The 26287-nt window shown below is 39.2% G+C and overlaps 1 protein-coding gene across 11 annotated transcripts in view; it reads right to left on the bottom strand.

The window, feature by feature from the left end:
• Positions 1-26287, bottom strand: part of kcnh7 (potassium voltage-gated channel subfamily H member 7) — a 471529-nt gene that overhangs the window by 24931 nt on the left and 420311 nt on the right. For 5 of the 11 annotated variants that reach the window (XM_062968190.1, XM_062968155.1, XM_062968261.1 and 2 more), the window contains 4 exons: positions 24411-24665; positions 19637-19842; positions 18084-18183; positions 7281-7529 (listed from right to left, as the gene is read on the bottom strand). In XM_062968190.1, the coding sequence (XP_062824260.1) occupies positions 7281-7529; positions 18084-18183; positions 19637-19842; positions 24411-24665 (810 nt within the window). The remainder of the gene's footprint in view (positions 1-7280; positions 7530-18083; positions 18184-19636; positions 19843-24410; positions 24666-26287) is intronic. The other 6 variants (XM_062968072.1, XM_062968342.1, XM_062968310.1 and 3 more) reach the window with 4 other exon arrangements.

Raw genomic sequence — 26287 nt, 5'->3', positions numbered from 1 at the left:
TATTTATGAATTTAGCACCAAAATATCACGATATATTGAAAGCATTGACTACAAAAATGCGTTGGATAATCCAGAACGTTGGATAAGCGAGTGTTGGATAAGTGAGACTCTACTGTAAATACTACATAGCATTACTGCGCATGGAACTACTTTTTCTGTCAAATTTGTTGTATAATATGTTTTGTGTTTAATTTGTATAACGATTACCTAATTTGATGTTTAATTGGCTTTTCCTGAATCCCTTCTTATTATCCAACATATTCACTTATCCTGCCAGCCTGTTTACGTTGGATAAGTGAGACTCTACTGTATATTTCTAATCTTATATTATCTGCTCAGAACTGCATTATATGAGGCTCCTTCTTCACAGCTGTATAAAATGCACACTGAAGTGGATTATATGGTAGTGTGGAGTCAAGATAATCCAGTGCAAAGCAGATAATATAAGATTATAAATGGGTTATATAGCTGTGTGGAAGGGCCTTGAGTCTACACTGCCATATAATCCAGTGCAAATTAGATAATCTGTGGAAGAAGTCTAAGGGAGGCCTAAATCTGCCTGTCCCCTAACTGAAACCTGGCTGTCCCTTGGTTGCTAGGCAACCAAGTGGGCAGAGATTAGCCCTCTAAACTGGCAGCAATTGGATAAAAAAAATTATTGCTCTCCCTCTAATTAGGACTTTATTTTTCTTTTCTTTTTGTTGTATCAACCTTGAGGTGTGGATGATGGGTTGTGTTGTCAAATTTTGAGGTTGGGGGGCCTGTACTTTTGTTGTTTTGTGAATTGCCGTGATGCCATCACTCTTTTATATATATAGATGTATATGTGTGTGTGTGTGTGTGTGTGTATATATATATATATATATATGTGTGTGTGTGTGTGTGTGTGTGTGTGTGTGTGTATATATATATATATATACACACACATATATATATATACACATACATACATACAGTAGAGTCTCACTTATCCAAGCTAAATGGGCCGGCAGAAGCTTGGATAAGTGAATATCTTGGATAATAAGGAGGGATTAAGGAAAAGCCTATTAAACATCAAATTAGGTTATGATTTTACAAATTAAACACCAAAACATCATGTTATACAACAAATTTGACAGAGAAAGTAGTTCAATACACAGTAATGTTATGTAGTAATTACTGTATTTACGAATTTAGCACCAAAATAGCACGATATATTGAAAACATTGACTACAAAAATGGCTTGGATTATCCAGAGGCTTGGATAAGCGAGGCTTGGATAAGTGAGACTCTACTGTAATAATATAATAATATACTACAATAATAATAGAATAATAATAGAATGATATTTTATATATATGTATATGTATGTATGTGTATATATAAATGTAATGTGCATAATTCCCATGGAGTAAACAACAAAACCACTGGACCAAATCACACCAAATTTGGCCACAAAAGGCATTAGTCATCCAATCAATCTGCATGCGGCAGCGTGTCAGCAAAAATGGCTAGCCGTGTCAGTGCTGACACGTGTGTCATAGGTTGGCCATCACTGCTATAGGCAGTGCTGGATTTACCATTTTGCTTAGGTGTGCTTAAGTTCAGGGGCCCGTTGGCCAGGAGGAATCTTTCTGGCATTTTTTTTTACAATGGATTTTGCTTATGTGGTGCAATTTTAAATTTAAAGGCATTCTATTTGGGAGCGATTCCAGACATAATGATAGAGTTGATAGTCTATGAAAGTGTGCCACAAAGCAGGCAGTATAAGCCTACCAGGTCTACCTCCTTCAGGGCCCAAGTAAGGGGCCTCACAATTTAACTAGTACAGAGTTTCATTTGTCCTAAATCTGCCTATAGACCTCAGACAGAATGAGAGGGATCCAAGCTTTGTTTCCATCACCGTGAACATCTCCTGGGCTTAGGACATTCCTGTTGAAAAGAGGACAGGGTGGGCAAGTGGCTTTCCTTGCAATCCCAGCACCACCTCTTGTGTTGTTTTGATAAATATTTTTAATGATTTTTTATTGTGTTATTAGCTGTAAATACAGTGAAAGCGAGGAAAACAAATATGTAAAGATAGTAAGAAAAAGTGGGGGGAAATGAGAGATAGAAGAAGAAAAAAAAGTAATTTTTTTTTAAAAAAAGGAGAAAAAATAAGTTTAAAAAAAGGGGGGGAGGAAAGGAGGGAGTGACTCCCCATTGTCCTCTTGAGGATTTTAGATTGCCGTTGTCAATTTTCTTGTCTGGTATTAACAGTCCTAATATTTAGATGTTTTTCATACATCAGATAAGTCTATTGTTAGTTTGTATCCGTCTTTTTGAATGAAAGCTCTGAAGCCCAACCAGTCTGTTTTTTCCTTGACGTCTTTTAGTCTGTTTTGATAAATATTTTGACGGGTGGAGTTATGTGGAAGTACAGTGGCAAGACTGCATCATCAAATCAGTGCAATTGTGCAAATGCAGAAACTTGCAACAGTGAAGGTGCTCATGTCAGTATGTTGCCGCTAATGGTGATAGGAACAGCACCTTCGTGTATTAAAGTCCTACGAGACCTATGTTTTGTAGTGTTTGGATTCTGTCTTCCTGTATGGTAGGAGGTTGGACTGAATGTCTCTTGTGGTCTCTTCCAACTCTATGGATCTCATCACATGGAGATCCTTGATACGGTGGACAGCAGGGGTATCTGTAGGGCAGTGGGGCAAATTGTGGAGCAGTGGGGTGTATCCATTGCCCAGCATGATCTGCTTGCCGATCACACACCAGAAAGCATACCTTTCCAGCGTGCTCCCATACTATCCCTATGATTTCTAATCTGAACATGGGTAGTCTCCTGTGTTCAGAATTCCCCTCCATAGAACACTTCACCAACAAAGCCATCAAGGAGCCCCATCGGAAGTAGCTGTATATCATGTGATGGGATCCGGTGGGCTCTGTGCTGGCAGCAATCAGTGGAGTGTTCTAGGATGGGAAATTTTACTAATATGACAAGGTCCTATGAGATACTGATTCTATGTTGGGGCCGGGCTGTGGTGCAGGCTGGTTAGCAGCCAGCTGCAATAAATCACTCAGATCAAGAGGTCATGAGTTCGAGGCTAGCCCGTGTCGAGGTGAGCACCCGAAAATTAAAAATAAAATATAGCCCTTGCTCATAGCTGACCTAAGCAACCCGAAAGATAGTTGCATCTATCAAGTAGGAAATTTAGGTACCACTTATATGTGGGGAGGCTAATTTACGACACCATAAAAATCATCCAGCCGCCGTTGGAATGAGGAAGTTGCCATCACAGTGGATGATGAAGCAGCTGCTCCCTGTGTGGCTGGAATCAAGCATACCCTCAAGATGCTGGAAGCTGGAGAAGGTTTAAATTGCCTCTGTGTCTGTCTCTGTCTCTGTTCTGTGTTATATGGCATTGAATGCTTGCTTATATGTGTACAATGTGATCCGCCCTGGGTCCCCTTCAGGGTGAGAAGGGCGGAATATAAATACTGTAAATAAATAAATAAATATGTTCATGTACAATCTTCTGTTTAGGTGCCAACCTGCAATGGGCAACTTCAAAATCCCTGCTTTAGTCTGCTTATTATGGTTTCTTACATTTCAATGGGCTACACCACAGATGTCAAATGCAAGGTCCACCGGCCAAAGGAGGCCTGCTACATCATTTAGTGTGGCCTGCAAGGCTTTCAATGGCAGAGAAACACAGTTACATTTATAGTCTTACAATCACAAATGCAAGGCAACCATAACGCTGACATGGTCCTCAGTTTAAATGAGTTTGACACCGCTGGGAAGTGTGATGTGGAAGTGCACCTTTGACATTTGGCAGGAAGGAATGGTGCCCTGCTGATACTCCTGGAGAAGTGGGGCCAGCAGGGGGATACCTTTTGGGGATTTTTTAAAAGGAGATTTTATTTTTTAAAAGAAAAGAAATTCCTAAAAATCAGGGGATGACCCAAACATTATGAAACTTGGTGGGCTAACAGTGGTTGATGTGTCATCTAAGTATAGTCATTTTCATCCCAATAGCCCTAAAAATGAAGGGAAGGGGAGTCCAAGACACCCCCCCATTCCCGCCAATGGGTCGGATCTATTTATTTATTTATTTATTTACAGTATTTATATTCTACCCTTCTCACCCCGAAGGGGACTCAGGGCGGATCACATTATATACACATAGGGCAAACATTCAATGCCCATAAACACATCAAACAGAGACTGAGACAGACAGACGCAGAGGCAATTTAACCTTCTCCTGTGATTCTGGCCACAGGGGGGAGCAGCTGCTTCATCATCCACTCTGGCGGTACTTCCTCATTCCAGGTCGTAAATTAATTAAACTTGCCTCCCCACTTTTATAAGTGGTACCTTATTTCCTACTTGATAGATACAACTATCTTTCGGGTTGCTAGGTCAGCAACGAGCAGGGGCTATTTTTTTATTTTTAATTGATGGGTGCTCACCCCGCCACGGGCTGGCCTCGAACTCATGACCTCATGGTAAGAGTGATTTATTGCAGCTGCTCAACAGCCTGCGCCACAGCCCAGATCTAGCCTCATTTTTCTGCTGCAGACCCAAAAGAGCTATTCTGCTACCTGTCCATTTTCGGGAGGTGAACAAATATGGATCCCGGGGTCTCCTGAAATTTGGCCAGCAATGGATCGAAGTTCAGCCAAAATGCACAAGCCTAATGGTCACACCACCAATATAGCAGGCATGGAGGGATCAGAAAATGTTGAAGAATGAGTCTAAGAAAAGACAGGCAGGACAAAAAAGCCCTTGGAGCATTGGAAGATTTGTTGATGTTCTTTCGTCTTGAAAATGAAAACTTAAATAGGCATCAAAGTTGAGGGACAACATAGGAAGGTAACCAGCCCCTGCATGCTAGAATGCTCTGGAAAATTGCTTTGGGAAGTCTTAGGATTGTATTGGTAATATGATTATTCTGCTTGAGAGTATCACTTACAAAAAATCTAAAGGGACTGAAGATCAAATTATGTACGGTATAGCTAGCATGTCATTAGACAGGGGAATTCACGTCTGAGTGTTGCAGTACAAGGTTTTCACACCACCTATATGCTGGATTTGTTTTGTGCTTACTGATCAGAAGCTTTTGTTTGCAAGAGTGCTTGCTCAGGCACAAAGCTCTGCTGGGATAGTTTCTTCAACATATTTCTTCAACCTGGCTGTTCCTGGCTGGGGGTTGCTAGGAGACAAAGTGGACAGAGCCTACCCTTCTAACTGGCAGCAAGGGGAAAAACAGTTCTTCCTCATCCTCTAATTTGGACTTTATTTGTCTAGGGTTTTTTTTGTTTGTTTGAAAGACATATTTTGGATGACAATGTCTTTTGTGGCCAAATTTAGTGTGATTTAGTTCAGTGGTTTTGTTGTTTACTCCATAATAAAACACACATTACATTTTTATATATCTAGATTTTTTTACAAAAAAACATGCCTCTGGTTAATTCATTAAAATGACAAACAACTTAACTTGACCAATCTGAACATTGTTAAAAAAGGGGAAAAAACACATACGGAGACATACCCAATATTAGAGATGATTTGCTCTTTGTAACACTAATAGATACGCCAGGAAAGAAAGGAGGAAAATGATCTTGCTTTGGCAAAAATGAAAGTATCTACCGTACATCTCAAATCCTCTAAATTTAGTCCACAGTACGGTTTGCACTATGTTACCTTGGAAAATACTGCCATAGCTGCAATAACACATTTCTAGTGGCTAAAAGAAAAAAGCAAGCTTCAGATGTACGAATCGCAGTGTTGCAGATGAACCCATGGAAACTGGAATCTGCATACAGTTCAAATTCTGGAATACCCTTACCATTGGTGTTTACTGGATTGATGTTTGATCGAGTTGAATTCATTTGAGACCGAATAGTCTTGCTTTGCTTGGACATATTTATGCAAGTGGGAAATCAGCAAAAGTACACACAAACATCACTTGGTATCAGATTTCTGGATATTGTGCGGTATCTTTAGCGATTTCTGCAATTTATACCCAATGAACAGCTTTCATGTTATCGGTCAGCCCTCCAGTACTGGAAACTTTAATTGCAAATCTCAGCCAATGATGACGCTCTCTTCCTGGCCACTAATTAAGGAATATATTTGGACTGTAATTTTTAATTTTATTTAAAGTAACTGGACTGCAATTTTTAAAGACGCAGTCCATTAAACCCTGTTTTTATCTGGCTCCCATGAGTGTTGGTAGAGGTAGCAAATCTGCACCTTAGTTATACTGTACAATGATCAGTTGTCATTTTCCCCCAACTTTAATTGGTTTTTATGATGTGTCAATTTGTTGTCTGACATCAAATAAAATTTAGCTACTTGTCACTGGATTCGGTGCTATCACAGAAGAATGCAGTATGAGATTTTCCAACAGGTGGAGCAACAAAGCTATCATTAATTTGAATCCAAGAAAACTCACCTTAGTTTGTCAAAAATTCTTACTAATTTTATCTACTGAAAACTGGGAATGAAAGCAACCTAGTAATGTTTGAAATGGCTTAAATGGACCACAATCTGAGAGTCAAGCAGGAATTTCCCAGGGCAGGCAGGCTAATCGCTCTGGAAAGTTGAAGAATTTATTTTTTAAATTCATTTTCTGCAGTACCTGGGTTGAATCCCATCTCTTCTGCAGGCACCTTGAGCCTGTACACATAAAATTGCTCCTTTTTTTCTGAATGGGGCACACATTCATCTGGACTACATTTTTTTAACTATGGCAGGAGGATTCCGTTTTGGCATAGTGAGCAGCTCTTGCTGATCTGTAGTCTTTTTATGCTTGATATGATAGGCAAAAATTTCAGTTTCCTGAGCAAACAAATTTTCTCAAATAAAACAAAACCGTATTCAAAGAGAAACATGGACAGCATCATAAAGTCAGTCTCACACATTCACATGCTTTACTCTTGTGGATTTGTTTATTTATGAATTTGGGCTGGCTCTTTGTCAACAAAATTAATCTAACCAAATTCATGGATTTCCCACTTTTGTGATGGTTTGGCATCTCTAACCCTTATGATTTTTTTTTGGGGGGGGGGGAGGAGGAGGGATAATTGTACAATCAAAAATGTCAAAAAGAATAGCATTAAATCTACAAAGGAATACAAATGCAAACCTTTTGAAGGAATAATTGCTTGAATTATGCTTGCTTGAAGGGATTAAATACAAGAAATAATAAATTTGCCCAGAAGGCTAATTTGCTCAGGAGGAATAAAACAGACAAAGAATTTTCCACAGATCCTTAAGTCTGCAAAACACATTCACGGATTACCTTTACAAGAATGACTTCTTCCTTCAGACTGGATTTTTGTCGTTGTATGGACCATCTCTTCAAGGTCTAGGACAGCTGGCTTGCCCAGGACAGACGGGTAGCCTATTATCCCAGAGAACAAAGGTTTCTGCTCATCATCGATGGATGACACAAAAGACGATGACCGGCTTCTTTTCTCCTCAAAATGTTTCTTGGTGCCTTGATGATGTTTGGTATTGTCCACCAAATCTAAATCTTTGTCATAATCTGCTAAAAAGAAAGAAGTATCATCATCATCACCATCAATAATACGAAATGTATTCTTGCCCTTGGGGAAGTCAGGAAAATGTTATGACACCATTTAGGAAGTTTGGTCTTTTCGAAGGATAATGTGATTTTAATGTCTTGTTACTGCACAAAAGGCTGAAGGATATTTTATTTATTTCTGCAAGCAGATCCAAGTATTTATCTGGCACCCTTTGGCTTAAAAGCAAATACTGTGGGCAAATAAATAGATAAAATGGGGGGAAATGTATATTTTCATGATGGATTATTGTTCTTTTCACTCTTTTTGTTTACTTTAATGTTGCATTCATTATATTTTTTTCAACCAAAATGCTAACTCATCGCCATTATGGTTTACCATGGAGGTTTCAATACTTGTTCGTAGTAATATCCCATCTGTTTTCCATACATTGGCTCCATTAGTTGGGAACCAATATCCCCTCAGCATAGCATACATATACAGATAGTACATGCTATCCAACCTCCATATTTGATACACAACTGCAATGCAAATTACAGGATGCACAGCCATTATAAATAATGTGCAATACACAACTTGCAAAGACAGAGGAATATGCTGTTTGGGCAATTCTGCTATCAGCAGAATACATCCATTCTATCATGGTGACCTAACAGAATTTGCTTCTAACAGAATTCTAACAGAATTCCAGCCATTGCTAGTAAGCTCAATTCTGCCTTGTCTAATAGGGATAATTGAAGCCATCTCAATATTTGGGCTACAAAGAATATTTGAAAAAAGGTTAAAAAATCAAATCCAAGTTTCTCAAGTACAGTAGTCTCTCACTTATCCAAACTAAACGGGCCGGCAGAAGCTTGGATAAGCGAATATCTTGGATAATAAGGAGGGATTAAGGAAAAGCCTATTAAACATCAAATTAGGTTATGATTTTACAAATTAAGCACCAAAACATCATGTTATGCAACAAATTTGACAGAAAAAGTAGTTCAATACGCAGTAATGTTATGTTGTAATTACTGTATTTACAAATTTAGCACCAAAATATCAAGATATATTGAAAACATTGACTACCAAAATGGCTTGGATTATCCAGAGGCTTGGATAAGCGAGGCTTGGATTAGTGAGACTCTACTGTATTAGGAAACCCTGATAAGGAAAGATCTAAATGGGTGATAATCACCACAGTTTGAAAACCTGTGTCATGTGAAACATGCATTTTAATGCGGAAGATGTCACATTTCCATGCACAACATTGTTCTTTAAAAATCTTCAGCATTTCTAATGGATATTGGATTGAGGCCCTATTCAGAATTAAGTCCTATTAACTTCAATGGACAACTATGGCTGAAGTTTTAGATCAGGAGATATATCATAGTTATGTAAGTGTGATGTGTCTCCTGTCCAAATGAGTGCCATTTTTGGCCACAGTCTTTGCCCCTGTTTCACCATATGGTCATTTTCTGGTTGATGGGGAATGACAGAGAAGCATCTGTTTTCCTCCTATAGCTGGACAGACAGGAATAACGTTATGATGAGAATCTTCCAGAGGATGCTTGAGAGGTCATGGATGGTGAAGAATATAGTTGGATGATTCCCTGAAACTCCCTCCACTTTCCATTAGTAGGGAGATGGCAGTATTAGAACAGAAGAACTGCATCAGAGAGAAGATGGGCTTTGAGGGACACTTGCTCATTGTGAGGTCTGTCCGAATTCTGACATGCTCAACAATCAAACAAGTGAATTGCAATGGTGGATTGGACCTATGCCACTTTAAGGAGCTTATCACACAAGGCAGTAAATCCAATTACAGGAGGACAACAGCGTCTTTGGCTGAGCCTCGTAAAAGAAATGCACTCCAACGGTCTCCCACTGAGAAAATGACAGAAGAGGAACCTCACCATGTGATAAGTCCTGCTGTTATTCTGCTTTAATTGCGATCCACCTGCCTTGTGGAATAAGGTTCTCATTCACTAATGGAGTGTCAGCATATGTACAGAACTGCAGCCTTTTTATTGTTATTTCTTGAAAGAAATTTTTCTCCTACCTGTTTAACTGGAATGGAGTATTTTTATCTTATTTACAAACTTGACTAGAAGATATTGATTTATATCCCCTTTCTAGATTCTGCCAGTGCCCATGAGAGTAACCAAATATGCACATGAGGAGGGCAAGACAAATTAACCTTCCACTTCTGCTCAAACTCTGAAAAATAATAGGTGGTGCTGATGGGACACAATGCTCAAGACACAGTTTCACCATAAGCAACGATTCTTGTTTTTTTTTCGTGTCAGGAGCAACCTGAGTCGCTTCTGGAGTGAGAGAATTGGCCGCCTGCAAGGACGTTGCCCAAGGGACGCCCGGATGTTTTTGATATTTTTATCATCCTTGTGGGAGGTTTCTCTCATGTCCCCGCATGGAGCTGGAGCTGATAGAGGGAGCTCATCTGCACTCTCCCCGGGTGGGATTTGAACCTGGCAGCTTTCAGGTCAGCAACCCAACCTTCAAGTCACTTAGTTCACTATGCCATCTGGCGTAAATTCCTTATCTAATACCACCAAGAACTGTAATGGTAGAGGAGACAAATTCATCACCCTACTAGTTCTTATCACTCTTATGAATAAGACAGAACTTGAGGGTCTTTTTCCTTTCTTTCCCCCCTGAATAACTGGCAAATCCTTGGGGGACTGTAAAAATGTCTTCCATTTGGTCCTAAATAACCAACTTTATATTTGATATAATTAAATGTATTGTCTTTTGGTGTGCAATTTTGACATGTATTCTTGATTTCAAACATCTTATGTTATAAAGCTGGGAATGAGCAGCCTTTCATCCCCTTTTCTGTTTGGTTGCATACTGCAATTCGAAGACAGAAGAATGACATGCCTCAGGTGAGTGAGCTGGCTTTATCAATGTTTAACATTTACACAAATGATGAACCACTGCTAGAAGGGACAGGGAATTTCATCTATGCTGACAATCATGCAATCACTGTTCAAGCAGAAACCTTGAACAGGTTTCTCCGAAGCTTTAGGTGCTCTTATTATCTATCACAGGGAAAACTACTCTGCTGCTGAATATGCATGCCCAGTTTGGAATACATATCACCATGTTAAAACAGTGGATGTGGCTCTTAATGAGACATGGAGAACCTTTGCACAGAGACACCAGAGACACTTGAAGTGGCCAGCTTCTGGTCATAGGAAATTTAGCATCATACCAGGTTTTAAACTTTGTTTGTGGTTTTTTAAACATTATAGCGATGTTCTCAATTTGCTTCTGACATGATAAATAAATAAAATCTCCTTTTCTGTTGCATAATGGCTTTACTGATATAGAGGACCTAGTTTGTCTAAACCAGAGTTCAGTGTAACATATGAAATGGGGATTCCTGGTTCAATGTTATATATTAACCAAGATATTAAGTCAAAATACAATCTTGACTTAAAGTCCCACTGAAGACCATAAATGTGTTCTCCTAAATATATATACACTCTTTTCTATTTTCCTGCTCTCAGCTCCCCCAAGGAAGATTTTCCTTAACATAATGCTATATATCTGTAATGAAAGCTGATATTATCTGGGTCACAACATGAAAGGAATCATCAAGTGATTCCCCAACAAACTCAAGTGACATTCACAAACTCTAGAATTACGTATATGTTGGGGATGCTATGAAAGATGCAAGGCTGTAGTATTGGTAACATAATCTGAAAGAATCTTTGTGTTGTGACTTGGTTGTCAAAGAAGTCTGGGATTTGATTAAGAGATTCTTACTCCTTCTCTTTAAAACCGAACAAAGATTTCTTGTGAAGCGAAACTGCATTGCCGAATCAATTGTTCCATTCTTGGCAAATTAAGTGGTTGAGGCACTAAAGGATAAAAGAGCAGTGCAGATATTGTCTAAATTCTGTATGAAGCTACTGCAGAAACAGTTGCTATAGTAACTGCCAGGCTAACATGAAGCGAGGGAAGAAATAAGTGCTACCCCATGTTTAGCGCTTCAGTGGGAAGACAAGCTCAGGCAAAAGTATGAATACTTACGCTAGCAAGAGGCAAAAAAGAAGGTCTCTAAGAGGAATTTCTCATCAGTAATTGAAGAGAAGTACTAGTTCTTTCAGAACAACGTGCTCAAAATGCTAAAAAGATATGCCAAGAATGTGGAATGTGTGGCTCTCCAGACACGACAGTTTCCATCAACTCTAGCTTGTATACCCAGTGATGAGAGATGATGGGAGTTGCAATTCAACAATATCTGAAGAGCCGCATACTGTTCATGATCTTCCCTTAGCTGCTGTAATGCATAAAAAATAATGCACAACTACCTGATGAAGGTTCCTGTGAGTTGAAACTGATTGTGAGTGAATGTTGGAGTCTACTCTTGTGTAGTAAAGAAACCAGAATATTCACTGTGCAAGGATTTGGAGTCTACTCATCTGTAGTAAAGACACAAGAACTATTACTATACACATGAAGAGGAATGTTTTCATCTTTTGAGAAAAGAACAAATTATTTCTTTTTAATGTGACTGTAACAATCCTATGTTTTACTGACATCATTTATGTTTGTATGTATGCATTGAACTTCTGTGGTTTAAATACTTTTGCATCACTGCAATTACTGGATACTGGTCTTTCTAGATTTTACGATGGCCAGAAGAAATACTGTGATGTGAGGGGCTTGACAAATCCAAGGCTGAAGTTAAAATTGCTGGAAGAAACATTAACAACCTTAGATATGCAGATGATACCACTCTGATGGCTGGAAGTGAGGAGGAGCTGAGGAGCCTTATCACCAAGGTGAAAGAAGAAAGTGCAAAAGCTGGGTTGCAGTTAAACATCAAGAAAACCAAGATTATGGCAACCAGACCGATTGATAACTGGCAAATAGAGGGAGAAAATGTGGAGGCAGTGACAGACTTTATATTTCTAGACACGAATATCACTGGAGATGCAGACTACAGCCAGGAAATTAGAAGACGTTTACTTCTTAGGAGGAGAGCAATGACCAACCTTGATAAAATAGTGAAGAGCAGAGACATCACACTGGCAACGAAGGTCTGCATAGTTAAAGCAATGGTATTCTCCATAGTAACCTATGGATTTGAGAGCTGGACCATAAGGCAGGCTGAGCAAAGGAAGATCGATGCTTTTGAACTTTGGTGCTGGAGGAAAAACCCGAGAGTGCCTTGAATCGCAAGAAGATCCAACCAGTCTATCCTCCAGGAAATAATGCCCAGCTGCTCACTGGAGGGAAGGATATTAGAGGCAAAGATGAAGTATTTTGGCCACATCTTGAGAAGACAGGAAAGCTTGGAAAAGATCATGATGCTGGGGAAAATGGAAGGAAAAAGGAAGAGGCCGACCAAGGGCAAGATGGATGGATGGTATCCTTGAAGTGACTGGCTTGACCTTGAAGGAACTGGGGGCGGTAATGGCCAACAGAAAGCTCTGGATGCAAGCAGGATAAAACAGAACATGCAAACTATACATTGTGAGGGACAGCAGCACAAGTGCAACATGTGCTGAGAGCTGCACAATTACTGGTAAAATGCCAATGTATAAGATCAGTCATTTAAAAAACATAAGTAAAAATATCAACCAAACATCTATAGAAACCCTGTAAAATTCCACGGATTTTATAGTGTTTTGTATAGATGTTTGTTTGATGTTGTTTCTGTATATGCATATGACCATTGGTCGGAGCATTAATAAATTGATTGATTGAGAAAGCTCTGGTGTGGACTGGTCCATGAGGTCACAAAGAGTCAAAAACGACCGAGTGAATAAACAACAACAAAAGGAACATTGTTATTATTTGCTTGGTCAAAGATCCATGAAAGCACACACACAGCACCTCCATATTTCCTCCTTACCACTTTGATTGGGTCTGCAATTGCAGGATTTCTTCAAATGAAACTACTTTATCTAGACCACTGGTTCTTAAATTGTGGGTCCTGGCCCCAAATGCCCCCTCCCTTTAGCTCAATGCTGAGGTCAAGAAAAATCTGGTAACCGTAAAAGGTTTCTGACTGCCACCCATTTACACAAATCTGTGCACAAAACAGGGCACAGGGTCTACAGTGTACTCTCCAGAAAATGGTTCAGTGTACTCCACAAAAAGGAAAATTATCTTGTTTAGCAAGCCTTGCAAATGCTGATTTATTATCAGTAAATGTTACATTTTATACCTATTTTATATTCCTATATACTCAGGGTCATGTAAAAAATTCTTGGTGAAAAGGGATCATGAGTGGAAAAAGTTTAAAATGTCCTCATCTAGATCAGTTTCTCTGCGGCCTTCCCTCCTCTTATAAGAAGTGATTAGAACAACCCCCAGCACTTGAAACCTTTAAGTAAAATTGTGACTTTGAACCCTAAAACGAACCTTGTCCTCTCTTCACATCTTGTTTTAACGGGGAATGGTGCCCCTAGATGTGGAATTATCACTTTTGGGAATGGGAAATGAATTTAAAAAATAATTCTCACTTCTGATCCAGATTTTCTTCAGGTGATCTTCAGAACATCTTGAAAACCTTGTCATCTTAGTGACTGGCTTCTATTCTAATGAGCTCTGTCCAAAACTAACGATGACCTCATTTTAGCATTGTCTAAACCTACAAGACTGGGATTGGAATTGAGGCAGAGTTATTCTGCTCCTAGCTGCATGATCAGTTCCAAAATCTTCCCACCACTCTGGTGGGAATGTTCCCAGTTATTGAATGTGTCCCTAGTCTTCCTCCCAAGATGAGATCTAAGGAGTTCTAGGAAATGAAGTTGAGCAGCAGTTTTTCAAAGCTCTGTCCTAAATGCAGTACAGAGGGATTTCTGTCTTGCTTTGTTTGGAGTTAAGTGCTGTCAAGGAGCCCCCGGTGGCATAGTGGATTAAAGCCTTGTGACTTGAAGGTTGGGTTGCTGACCTGAAGGCTGCCAGGTTCGAATCCCACCCGGGGTCAGAGTGGATGAGCTCCCTCTATCAGCTCCAGCTCCATGCGGGGACATGAGAGAAGCCTCCCACAAGGATGGTAAAAACATCAAAACATCCGGGCGTCCCCTGGGCAACGTCCTTGCAGACGGCCAATTCTCTCACACCAGAAGCGACTCAGGTTGCTCCTGACACGAAAAAAAGTGCTGTCAAGATGCTGGAGACCCTGAGCTCTGCTTTTCCTTGTTTATCTATCAGGTGAGGCAGCAGAAGGCCAATACTGATAACTGATGTGAAGCAAGAACCTAGGCAAGCCTAGGTAGACCCAACCAATCGCAACTACTAGAACAAGGGAGCTGTGCGTGAAAAGATGCAACACAGAATCTTGTCTGTTAAATGGTTAGTTGGGGCCAATTGGGAATACAGTTACGACTGTTAGGAAGAAGAGGAATTGATCAAATCTGAATAGGGCTTTTGTAGTTAAGAATATGAGAGAGAAGAGTTGAGAGAGAGGTGTTATTTTGTTTGCTTATGCTGGGAGGCTAATTTAACTGATTTACAACACTGGATGAGGAAGTACTCCATCAAAAAAAGGACTCGTTGTCACAGTGGATGATGAAGCAGCAGCTCCTCCTGTGGCCAGATTCGAGCATACCCTCACAAAACCAGAAGCTGGGAAGTTAAATAGACTCTTTGTCTTTCTGTCTGTGTTGTTTGTCTAATGGCATTGAATGTTTACCATATATGTACATTGTGATCCACCCCGAGTCCCCTTCAGGGTGCGAAGGGCGGAATATAAATACTGCAAATAAATAAATAAACAAATAAATAAATAAATAATGAACACAAACAGAATATTGATGAGATGGTGGCACTGGGGGAGATATTTCTTTTGTCCAGAAAGAAGGTCTTCTGCATGCTCTGGAAGGGGTTAGGGTTACATCAGAGTGTAGGTGAGGGATGGTGGGGAATGCTGACATTAAGTTCCTAGAATAATTCTATTTCTCAATGTACTTTTCCTTCAGACTCCAAATTTCTAGCATTTCACAGAATGAGGCAATGAAAATTGTTCATACTTACTGCTATATTTGCTGTGTTCTCATTCCCTTGGTTATTTTGCCTGCCCCTTTTCTTTGGCTGCTAAACTCTGTTTCTAAACACTCAAATCAGACTTTAAGTTATTGCAGTTATAGAAATGTAGGGACTAAAGGACCGGGAGCAATGCCCTCAATCTGCCCTACTTTCCATTGCTGCATACCTGGGTTGCATTATCTGTGTGAGAGGAAGCTCACAGTTTGGTATTACTTCTTGATACATCACTGACATGAAATTCCACTTCCATTTACAGCTATTGCCACTTCTGGATAGAGATAGTTTGGCCATGATCATCCAAGACCTTTCTTTGGCTTAATGCAATGACCTATATGTATCTATTGCCCTTCAGGGAATTGAAAACATGGTTGTTCCAGAGTGTGTTTGAATGAATAGGCCCAATAGAACTGTCATCAGAATACTTCTTTATGTTTTAAAAGCATATGGCACTTTATCACTGTTACTCATTTCCATGATATAGCACTTTATGAAACCTGTCTCTGCTGGTTTGCTTTTAATTACTCTGATTTTATCTGCTTGGATTTTAATGTATAGTCCATTATTTTATTTTGTGTATCGTTGAAATGTTTTAAGTTTTTTGTCAAATATGTTGTGTCGTTGTTACGGAATTGTCCCTGTTGTGAGCCGCCCTGAGCCCCTTCGGGGAGATGGGGCGGGATATAAAAATAAAGTTTATTTATTTATTTATTCAGGATGGTTGTAAAGCTTCAACTAAAATATGGCTGTTAAAATGTTGACTAAACCAGCCCAGTTCACCTGTATCTCACAAACTAAAAACAGTGAACTGACTGGCTGTATTCCACTCTCAAATCTGAGAAGATGAAAGGCATTGCTAGATGTTCTCAACAAATAATACTTTACATCTGACATGGTACAAAGAGTCAAAAATTAACACAGCAAAACGTATCATCTGAGTGGAACTCTGTCTTGCTTGTGTGTCTCTGTGTGTGATGGAGGTTGTAATGATAAGAATTACTGGTCATCACTGCAATACTGGTCATTTCACTCATCATTCTGATATATAGACCCTTTTGATTTTAGGATTGTATCTCTGTTTTGTTTTGTTTTATTTCCAGGTTGCTCTGTTGGATTATGGACCCTCCAGACAGCATGAGGGATGGGATGGTGATCATCTCAACCCAGCAGAATGCCTCTAACAGATCTGTCGTACTGGTCATTCAGGCAAGCCACCTCTGTCATCAGATTTTGCGTGTATGAATGTGAGGAGTAGCTTAAATATTTCATGGGGGCATTTCCTTGACAGGTTTGCCACTACTCTTGGCTTTGTGCTTCAGATTTGTCTGTTTGATAGAAAAGTAGTGTCAATCTACTAAACAGTAAGACAGTGAGCCAAGCACTTTTTTGTTCTAGGATATATATTGTTCTAAAAACTGGGAAAACCTAATTTATATAGGACCAGGAATTTGGGGGCATCTTAAATTAGACTGCTTGGAATCACAATTATAAAACAGTAAAATGGAGAACTGTTTAATGAACAGTATGATCTTAAACATATGGAAGAAGGAGTAGGCTTGTTTGATAATATGGTATTTACTTCCAAGCAAGAGGTAAATCACATTAGATATTCAGCTTAAAGGTTATAGAATTAGTGGGATGGAGCATAAATGTATGTATTGGGACAGGTATCGTTTGAGACTTTTCATGGGTAGTGCCAGTCCTTTAAATCCAAACTACATTGAACTGGATTATATGAGTCTACACTGCCATATAATGTTAAATCCAAACTGCATTATATGGCAGTGTAGATTGGGCCTTCCTGTTGCAACTGGGACAATATCACAAGTTCTATGGTATTGAACTAGTTTATACAGTAGAGTCTCACTTATCCAACATAAACGGGCCGGCAGAATGTTGGATAAGCGAATATGTTGGATAATAAGGAAGGATCAAGGAAAAGTCTATTAAACATCAAATTAGGTTATGATTTTACAAATTAAGCACCAAAACATCATGTTATACAACAAATTTGACAGAAAAACAGTTCAATACAAAATAATGCTATGTAGTAATTACTGTATTTACGAATTTAGCACCAAAATATCACGATTTATTGAAAACATTGACTACAAAAATGTGTTGGATAATCCAGAATGTTGGATAAGCGAGTGTTAGATAAGTGAGACTCTACTGTATTCCTTGCTATTATCATGGTGTAAGCTGATACCAGAGATCGGCTTCCTGTTGGGAAGTTACAACATCATATATTGACATACATGGACTTGTGCAAAGTGTAATAGGCTATTGTGAAATATTTGTATTCTGAGGAGAGAGGATGTATAGCTACAGCATTGGGACTATTGAACAAATGATGCCAGAAGTAGTGAACTGTGCAATGTGTCCCCAAGAGGCCATGTATCCTGTTATGTAATGGGCCCCCACCATTACATAATAGGACATCTTTCACAGTACCTTTTTGTACATTGTCATTATCCAAACAACAACATTTAGTGCATATATATGCACTAAACATTACTCAATATTTTTAAAAAATGAGGTGTAATTACCTTTATGAATGTCGCTTTCAAAGGACAAGTTCCGTCTTCGGGGTTTGCTGTTATCACCATCTGAATCACTCATGGGGTGTGACCTTAATGTGAGATCAGCCTAGAGAAGCAAAAAATCCACATGCAATAGATTAGACTTTTTTGAAAGTGCTTTACACAATTCTTCACAGGATAACTTTGGAAACTTTGCTAAACACAAAGAGAAGAACTTTTCATATCTACTTCTGAGTATTCCTTGCCTTTTAAAAAGAACCATGAAATTCATGGGATCTCCATAAATCCAAAGGTGACTTAAATGCATGCGCATGCAATCTGATGGAGAGACTCTATTAGTGTAAATGGGGACAATGGACTTTTGCAGCCTCTGGATCTAAATTCTATATCATTATGGAGGGATCTCCTTGGTCTCTGAAATAGTTTTAGATGGTTCAAGGAGTTTCAGAGAGATGGAGACCAATTTTGCATCTTCTTCTTCATCCTTCTCCTCCTCATACTGGTAGAAACAAGCCCTGGATGTCTATAGATTTCCAATTTTCTTTAACCTAAAGCAAAATCCCTTTGTGGATAATGCTCACAGTTTAAATTATATGCCTGGGTGGCACTTAAGATGCAATTGGTCTAAGAAGGAGGAAGTTAATGACTATGCAAGTATTAATTAAATTGCATTTTGCATCTTGTACTCCAAATAATAATTTGTTGCTGTGTATATGGCCTAAATACCCTAAAGTTACTAGATTCAATCCAATCCTGGAACCTAAGCAGATCAGCTCTAGTTAGTTCTTGGATGGGAGATTGCTAAGGAATACCAGGTGGTATAGGCTGTATTTCAGATGAAGGAACTGGTAAAACTACTTCTGAGTATTCCTTGCTGAAGAAAATCTTATTAAATTCATGGTGTTGTTATAATTCGACAGACAACCTGCATGAACACACACAAACAGTGTGTGTATGAGAGGGTGTGAATGTACATTTAGTATTGCAACTCAGAAATAAGCTTGGAGGCAAATAAATCGAAGAGATCTCTTTTGGGAAGTATATTATTCCAAACAAGAATGAAGTAGCTGATTGTAATTAGCTATGATATTTAATTACACAAAGTTGCACTGCATAACAATAAGATCAGTAAATTAGAAGTTTCTTCATTTTATTTCTCTAGCTCTTTCTTCTTTGCTACAGATTAAATGAAATAGCATATGCATAGCTGAAATCAGTTCTTTTCCCCTCTCTGTTTTAAAAGAAACTGGAATGATCTTTATGGTAAATTTCAAGTGTATCCATGCTATATTTCCCTTTCACAAAACTAGATTATGATATGATATGATTTAGCCAGAGCTAAAACAGCATTAAAGTAATCCTGTGTTTTACAATGCTGTTAACATTTCAGACGACAGGTTGTTGCCCAATGGCTCCTACAACAACCAATATTATAGTGGTTCTACCTTTTTCTTTTTAAAAACATGGTTTACTTCTTATGCAGTCTTAATTCTATTAACTTCAAGATATTCATTGTGTTTCACTATTGAGAGACTATCCAAAAGTTACATTTCACATACTTTTGGGTTTTCGTGTCTCAAATTAAAAGTGAGTTCCAGATTGGTGAGAAAGAGGTCAGAAAATTCAGGGTACATATCCAAAACTTCTAATAGGTCTTCCCGCTGGATCTTGTGCAAGTCGCAGTAGGTTAAAGCCCTCACATCTGCATTTGACTTCCCTGGTTTTGCATAAAGATGTACCATTTCTCCAAAAATATCATTTTTGCCTTTAGCAGTAATGGGAGAGAAAAAAAGACAGAGAAAAATTACAGGAAATTTACATATGTCTCTTTCCTGGGAAAAACAAAAAACACACATTTTCTGAAAAAACATGCGTGCAATCTGTTATTATTTCCTTAAAATAAGCATTGCTGATCATGTAGTTAGTAATCACACATATTCTAACCAATCTTTATACATGCAACAGAATTACATGGAACAGTTTCATCTTGATTGTACCGTTTAGACCGGAGATGCCTTGTATGTGTGTATAATGTCTATGAGATGCACTCAATGCTCATGATTTACTGATGTCTATAGGTGTAATGGTGTGAGGTCCCTTCTACACTGCCATATAATCAAAGCAGATAATACACATTATCTTATTTGAACTGGATTGTATGTGTCTACACTGCCATATAATTCAATTCAAAGTAGATAACTTGGATGTTATATGTAGAATGGGTCTGAGTGTTAGACTATGGTTCTGGAGACCAGGGTCCCAATCCCCACTTGGCTACAAAATCCACTGGGTGACCTTGGGCAAGTCACATTATCTCAGCCTGTAATGAAGTGTGAATTTTGTAGTTTACAGATGTCATGTTTAATTGCGTTTTAAAAGGGTTAATATTTCAGTTACTTTGCACTCATGAGTTGGTTGCCATGTAGAAGTGGGCGAAGCTAACTGCTGTTTTGGTGGAGAAGTGCAGGTTTGAAAAAGAAGCAGTTAGTCTGTGCCCTGATGAGGTACAGTGAAGACTGACCCTCAGTTGAAGGGATCAGGGAGACTTAAATGCTTATTTTTGAGTCAATTTAAAATAAGTTTGGTGACTTATTTTAAGGTAATCTGTCTCCTGATGAGGAACAGATAATCTCTGATTGTAATTCATAGGGTGACTGCAGTTTAGAGCAGTAAAGAAAGAAGTGACATTTTAAGAAGTTTGAAACACCTCATTCTAACTTTGCAACTGTTAACCAAAGTGCCTCTAAAGAGAACGTTACTGTAACCATTAAGCTTTGTGACAGAAAAGAAAAAAACATGTTATTTTTCTTTTAAACACCTCAGCTTCTGTCAATTTAAAGGTCTAATCTCTAAGTAGCTAGTGGCTATATCTTCCCATAGTGGTGGCAAGCATGGATAATCACCTTTACATCTGGTGGCCACATTATAAACATCTTTACAAGTGGTGGCGGCAGTTATAATATAATAATATAAATTAAATAAACATTCTGACGTCTCTTCGCTGCACAGCCTCAGAGGAGAACAATGAAAAACCTCTTCTGAACAAATGTGGGCAAGAACACCCTATGGTCTTAGGATGACCATAGGTCAGAAAGGACTTGAAAGCATAGAATGCCAACAACAATTACATTTTGTGAAAAGACTCACACAGTCAGAAGTAGGAGGAATGAAAACAGCCTTCCCATGCATTGAAAGAACATATGAAGGGAGCTGTGAAGTTGCACAGGTTAACTCTGTCTCCCACAGTGTCCATGTCTCCTTGAACCCCTTGCCCACAGCTTGAGCTGGAGGGTGCCTTATCCCATGGTGGTGGGATGAAATGATGCACCTCTCTTGTATCAGAACCTCAATCATTGCTAGTACTGATATGTGTGTGGTGACATTTTCTATTTGGCTCTGGCCTAATTTCTCTGATATGAAGAAACGCAATATCAATTTATTGGCATATGTATAAAGCCTGTTCACAGAAGTATGGATAGTGAGGAACATAACCACTGCTGGGGAGAGGCCAGGCTAGCTCGCATAGCTTCGTGATCTTTCCACTTATTCTTTCATCATGTAGAGAGGTCATCGGAGTGAGTCCAGCAAAAGCCACAGCATGTGATATTGCTTTATCTAAATGTTAGCTTTGAAAGCTCTGCATCCTTGGCAATGAACTGTGGAGCTAGAGAAAGATGTATAATATTTGTGGCAAATACATTCCTTCATCAAAGTCAGGTTTGTTAGAATGTCCAGAACTAAACATAGATGGTTCATTCTGTTTTTTTAAAAAATTGGGCAAGGGTATGTGGCCTTAGATGGGAGGAGGAGAAAGAGTAAGGACTACAGAACATAAAGCCTGTAAGATAGTGGTAATTTTCTTTGGCTCCAAAATAACACAAAATGATACCTAAGAGCAGGTGGAGGGCCTTTACGCCATGTGTAAGTGACTCACTGGGCCCCTCGGGAGTCAAAACAAAATTTTACATAATTTGTGGAAAAAAAATGTTTTGTTTCAAAATGCTCCAGACCCTCAACTGAAATTAAGAGAAGTCACGAAAATGGACAAATTAACTAGAATAATGGGAGAAAGAAAGAGAAATATTTTATGGAATAAATAGTTTCTGTAAACAAATATAAGCATTGGGTATTTAAGTTTTTCTTTTTACCAAAGGGAACGCAAGAAGACTTAGGAAGAACCTCTACCATAAAGGGAGGGAAGGAAGTAATGTCTTTGTATTTATTGTTTAATTGGATTATGTTATGTTTGATTGGTTTGTATGTGTTTTTCCTTTGTATTCTTATGGTGTCTATTTTCTTTTCTTTCTGAAAATCAACAAAAACATTACAAAAAATTCCCCCGATGCAGAAAGGCCCCCAAATATTCCCCATGTCCGCTACAGGGAATCAAGGAGGCATTTCCGGTCATCTGTCCCTTTCTACAGGCAGATGGAAGAGCTGATGATAAGTGACCACTGAGGGAGAGGAAGAGTCAAGAGAATTGGGTTTTGCAGCAGAACAATCCTATACCCCTTACTGGCTGCTGCTAGTTGAAAGAACAGAAGCTATAGGGAGCTGGAGTCTCAGTATTGTGGGTGGAATTAGTTCTTCTATTTTTTCCTTTCTGCTGGAGTCAGAAAGAAAAACAGGAAAACACAGTTTCCTCTATAGCAGTGGTTCTTAACCTGTGGGTCCCCAGATGTTTTGGCCTTCAACTCCCAGAAATGCTAACAGTTGGGTAAACTGGCTGGGATTTCTGGGAGTTGAAGGTCAAAACATCTGGGGACCCACAGGTTGAGAACCACTGCTCTATAGGCATTTTCTAAGGTCTCCGTTGTGACTCTATGGTATTGGATGGGCCAGAAAGCCTTCATTTCAATAGGGTTCGCTATTATCTAAAGTTTCACATATCCATACAAAGTCTGAAGATGTACCCCCGATTGATATTGGGAGGGGGGGGGTCATACTGTAGTTTCAAAACATTTTAAACTGCTTTAATTTAGTACTAGGTTTTAGTAAGATAGCTATTTGGTGTGTATATGTATGTGCATGCGCATGTGTGTGTGTGTGTGTTCTATTACACATGGTTTTAAGCCAGTGGTTTTCAACCTGTGGGTCCCCAGGTGTTTGAACCTACAACTTGCAAAAATTCCAGCCAGTTTACCAATGTTATGATTTCTGGGAGTTGAAGGCCAAAACATCTGGGGACCCACAGGTTGAGAACCACTTCTCTATAGGCATTTTCTAGGGTCTCCGTTGCGACTCTATGGTATTGGATGGGCCAGAAAGCCTTCATTTCAATAGGGTTCGCTATTATCTACAGTTTCACATATCCATACAAAGTCTGAAGATGTATCCCTGATTGATATGGGGGTCATACTGTAGTTTCAAAACATTTTAAACTGCTTTAATTTAGTACTAGGTTTTAGTAAGTTAGCTATTTGGTGTGTATATGTATGTGTATGCGCATGCGTGTGTGTGTGTGTGTTATAACACATGGTTTTAAGCCAATGGTTTTCAACCTGTGGGTCCCCAGGTGTTTGAACCTACAACTTGCAAAAATTCCAGCCAGTTTACCAATGTTATGATTTCTGGGAGTTGAAGGCCAAAACATCTGGGGACCCACAGGTTGAGAACCACTGCTTTAAGCTATTGTAATTCATGTTGCAAATTGCCTTTTGTCTGTATTAGAATAATGGTGTTACATAAATAAATAAAACAAAAGCAAGCCAGTGGTTATGAGAAGCACAAGAAGGTTTGCACAACTACCTGATGGGACTCAAGGACCCTTGCAGTAGTGAGTCATAATGCCCACTGAGAGTGAGAGTGTTTTGTTGCTATTTTGTATGTGTTTTAATATCAGGATGTACAGGGGGCCAGTTGCCCTTGGCTGTTGCCACCATATGTCCACCTAGGCGTTCAGAAATGCCAGAAGTGGCATTGTGGTGAAGAAGGTAGAGGCTTCTTTAGAGTTCTTCTGGGACAGGGTAAGCTCCTGCCTTTCATTATTCAAGTCAGAGACAAGTATGGCTTCTTCTTCTTCTTGTTTATATATCAGAATCAAGGTGCAGTGCTTACACTGACCTGTGGATAAGTTGATCCAGTTTTTTGTGTAGTTCATTTTTTGACTAAAATTTCTAGACTTATATATGAGTATATACAGTATGGCCTGACTTATCTTTTATCTAGAACACTTGCATTTTCTATTTTTACTTAGTACACATTTCATTTTGATTCATTTACTTTCACATTCATACATTTACAATATTGGATCTTGTCTAAAAATAGAAAATTATTTTTGAGTCAGCAGCAGCAGCAGCTTTTCCAGACATAATGACATCTTCTATGGCTTACCCAGAATGGCAACAACCATATCATTCTTGAGAATTTCAATGGAGCCTCGTGAAAGGAAGTAAAGCGCAGTCAGAACGTCACCGGAATGAACAAGCGTGTCTCCCGGAGGTGCGTGTGTGGTTTTAAACTTCATTGCTAATGCACGGAGACAACCTTTACTGGCTCCCTGGAAAGCTTTGCAGTTTTGAAGTAAGGTTTGGTTGAGATGGAGACAGATATCAGCTTGTAAACACTCTGGAAATCCCTTTAGGACCTGATGAAGACAAGATGAGAGTTTAGCACAACTTAAACTGCAAATTTGCCTACAGCTTTAGATCTCTCTTTCTTGCTCTGTGAGGAGGCACTCAGGTTTTTAAAAATGTAACAACTCTCTTGGTTAGAAGGTGTTTGAATAACTTAACTAGCAAAGCATGACAGAACTAATTGGGAACATAAACTTGCAATAATTGTGTAGTGTGAAAGGTCCATAATCCATCCCATGGAATGGAATTATAGTTTTATAACCAGGTAGTGTGAAGAAGCCTTTTCTGTGGAAACCATATATTTAATACAGTTGGCCTTCTGCACCTGTGGATTCCAACCGTGGATTGAAAATAATAAAAAATCACCACTGTTGTCACTGCTCAATGGTAGCTTCATGAGAGGAGTTTGGCAGAAGCTGTTTTGAAACACTTCCTTCTAGAGAGTGAGACTGAAGAGTCTTTTCCCAAGGTGGTTGACACACAGGATTGCCCCCTTTGCTACTGGTTGTCAGGGTTGCAATTTGAGCATCCATGGATTTTGGTATCCACGAGGGTTTTGGAAACAATCCCCATGGATACAGCGGGGCCAACTCTATCTCTGCTATTTGCATAATAAAATCAGAACAATTATGTCCAAATATCTATCTGTGGACTGGATTGTAACTAGAAAGTTAGCTAGAATCCACAAAGCCAGCCTTGTACAATGTAGTGCTTTCAGAGGTTTGGGCTTCACCTCACTGATCTTATGCTGGATAAGATTTTGAGAGTTTCAGTCCAAAACATTGGAAGGGCACCACACTGGAAGGGCTTGCATGAAAAACTGCTGTTTTTAATTTGGCTTCCAGATTTTATATTATTAATGAGATGGTTGTGTTTTTAGAGGGCAGTATCTGGTTGCAGAGTGGATAAAAAAAATCTCTGTGTTCCCAAATACTTTGTAAAAAGGAGGATGCAGTATCTTCAAAAGTCAAAAAGCAAGCTGCTAATGTCTTCACTAGGATTCAGGTGAAAAGACCAGAGTCTCTGCAGGAAGTCATTCACTTCAAGAGAGAATTCAAGGTATGGCAACAATTTTTTGTGTGTGCAGAGAGAGGAGATACCTCTTTACTTGGTACCTGCATTGTTGCAGGATATATAAGTAAAAAGGTAAAGGTTTCCCCTGACGTTAAGTCCAATCATGTCTGACTCTGGGGGTTGGTGCTCATCTCCATTTCTAAGCCGAAGAAGCGGCGTTGTCCATAGACACCTCCAAGGTCATGTGGCCAGCATGACTGCATGGAGCGCCCTTACCTTCCGGCCGGAGGGGTACCTATTGATCTACTCACATTGGCATGTTTTCGAACTGCTAGGTTGGCAGGAGCTGGAGCTAACAGGGGCTGCTCACACTGCTCCCGGGGTTTGAACTTGGGACCTTTCGGTCTGCAAGTTCAGCAGCTCAGCGCTTTCAGGATATATAAAGGAAGATGCAATTTCAGGGAGCCAAAGATTTTTGACAGCACTGGTCGCATTTCTGCTGGTGCTCAATTCAGAGGTGCAAAGAAGCAACAAGCAGTTATAACTAGACATATGCTTAAAAGTATCTGCATTTAATATGCAATACTTTTAAAAATGTACAATTGCTGGTAGTAGTGTCTG

This window comes from Anolis carolinensis, chromosome 1 (assembly GCF_035594765.1).
Source record: "Anolis carolinensis isolate JA03-04 chromosome 1, rAnoCar3.1.pri, whole genome shotgun sequence".
Lineage (NCBI taxonomy): Eukaryota > Metazoa > Chordata > Lepidosauria > Squamata > Dactyloidae > Anolis > Anolis carolinensis.
The sequence above is the reverse complement of the archived record's forward strand: the minus strand, read 5'-3'. Positions and strand labels throughout refer to the sequence as shown.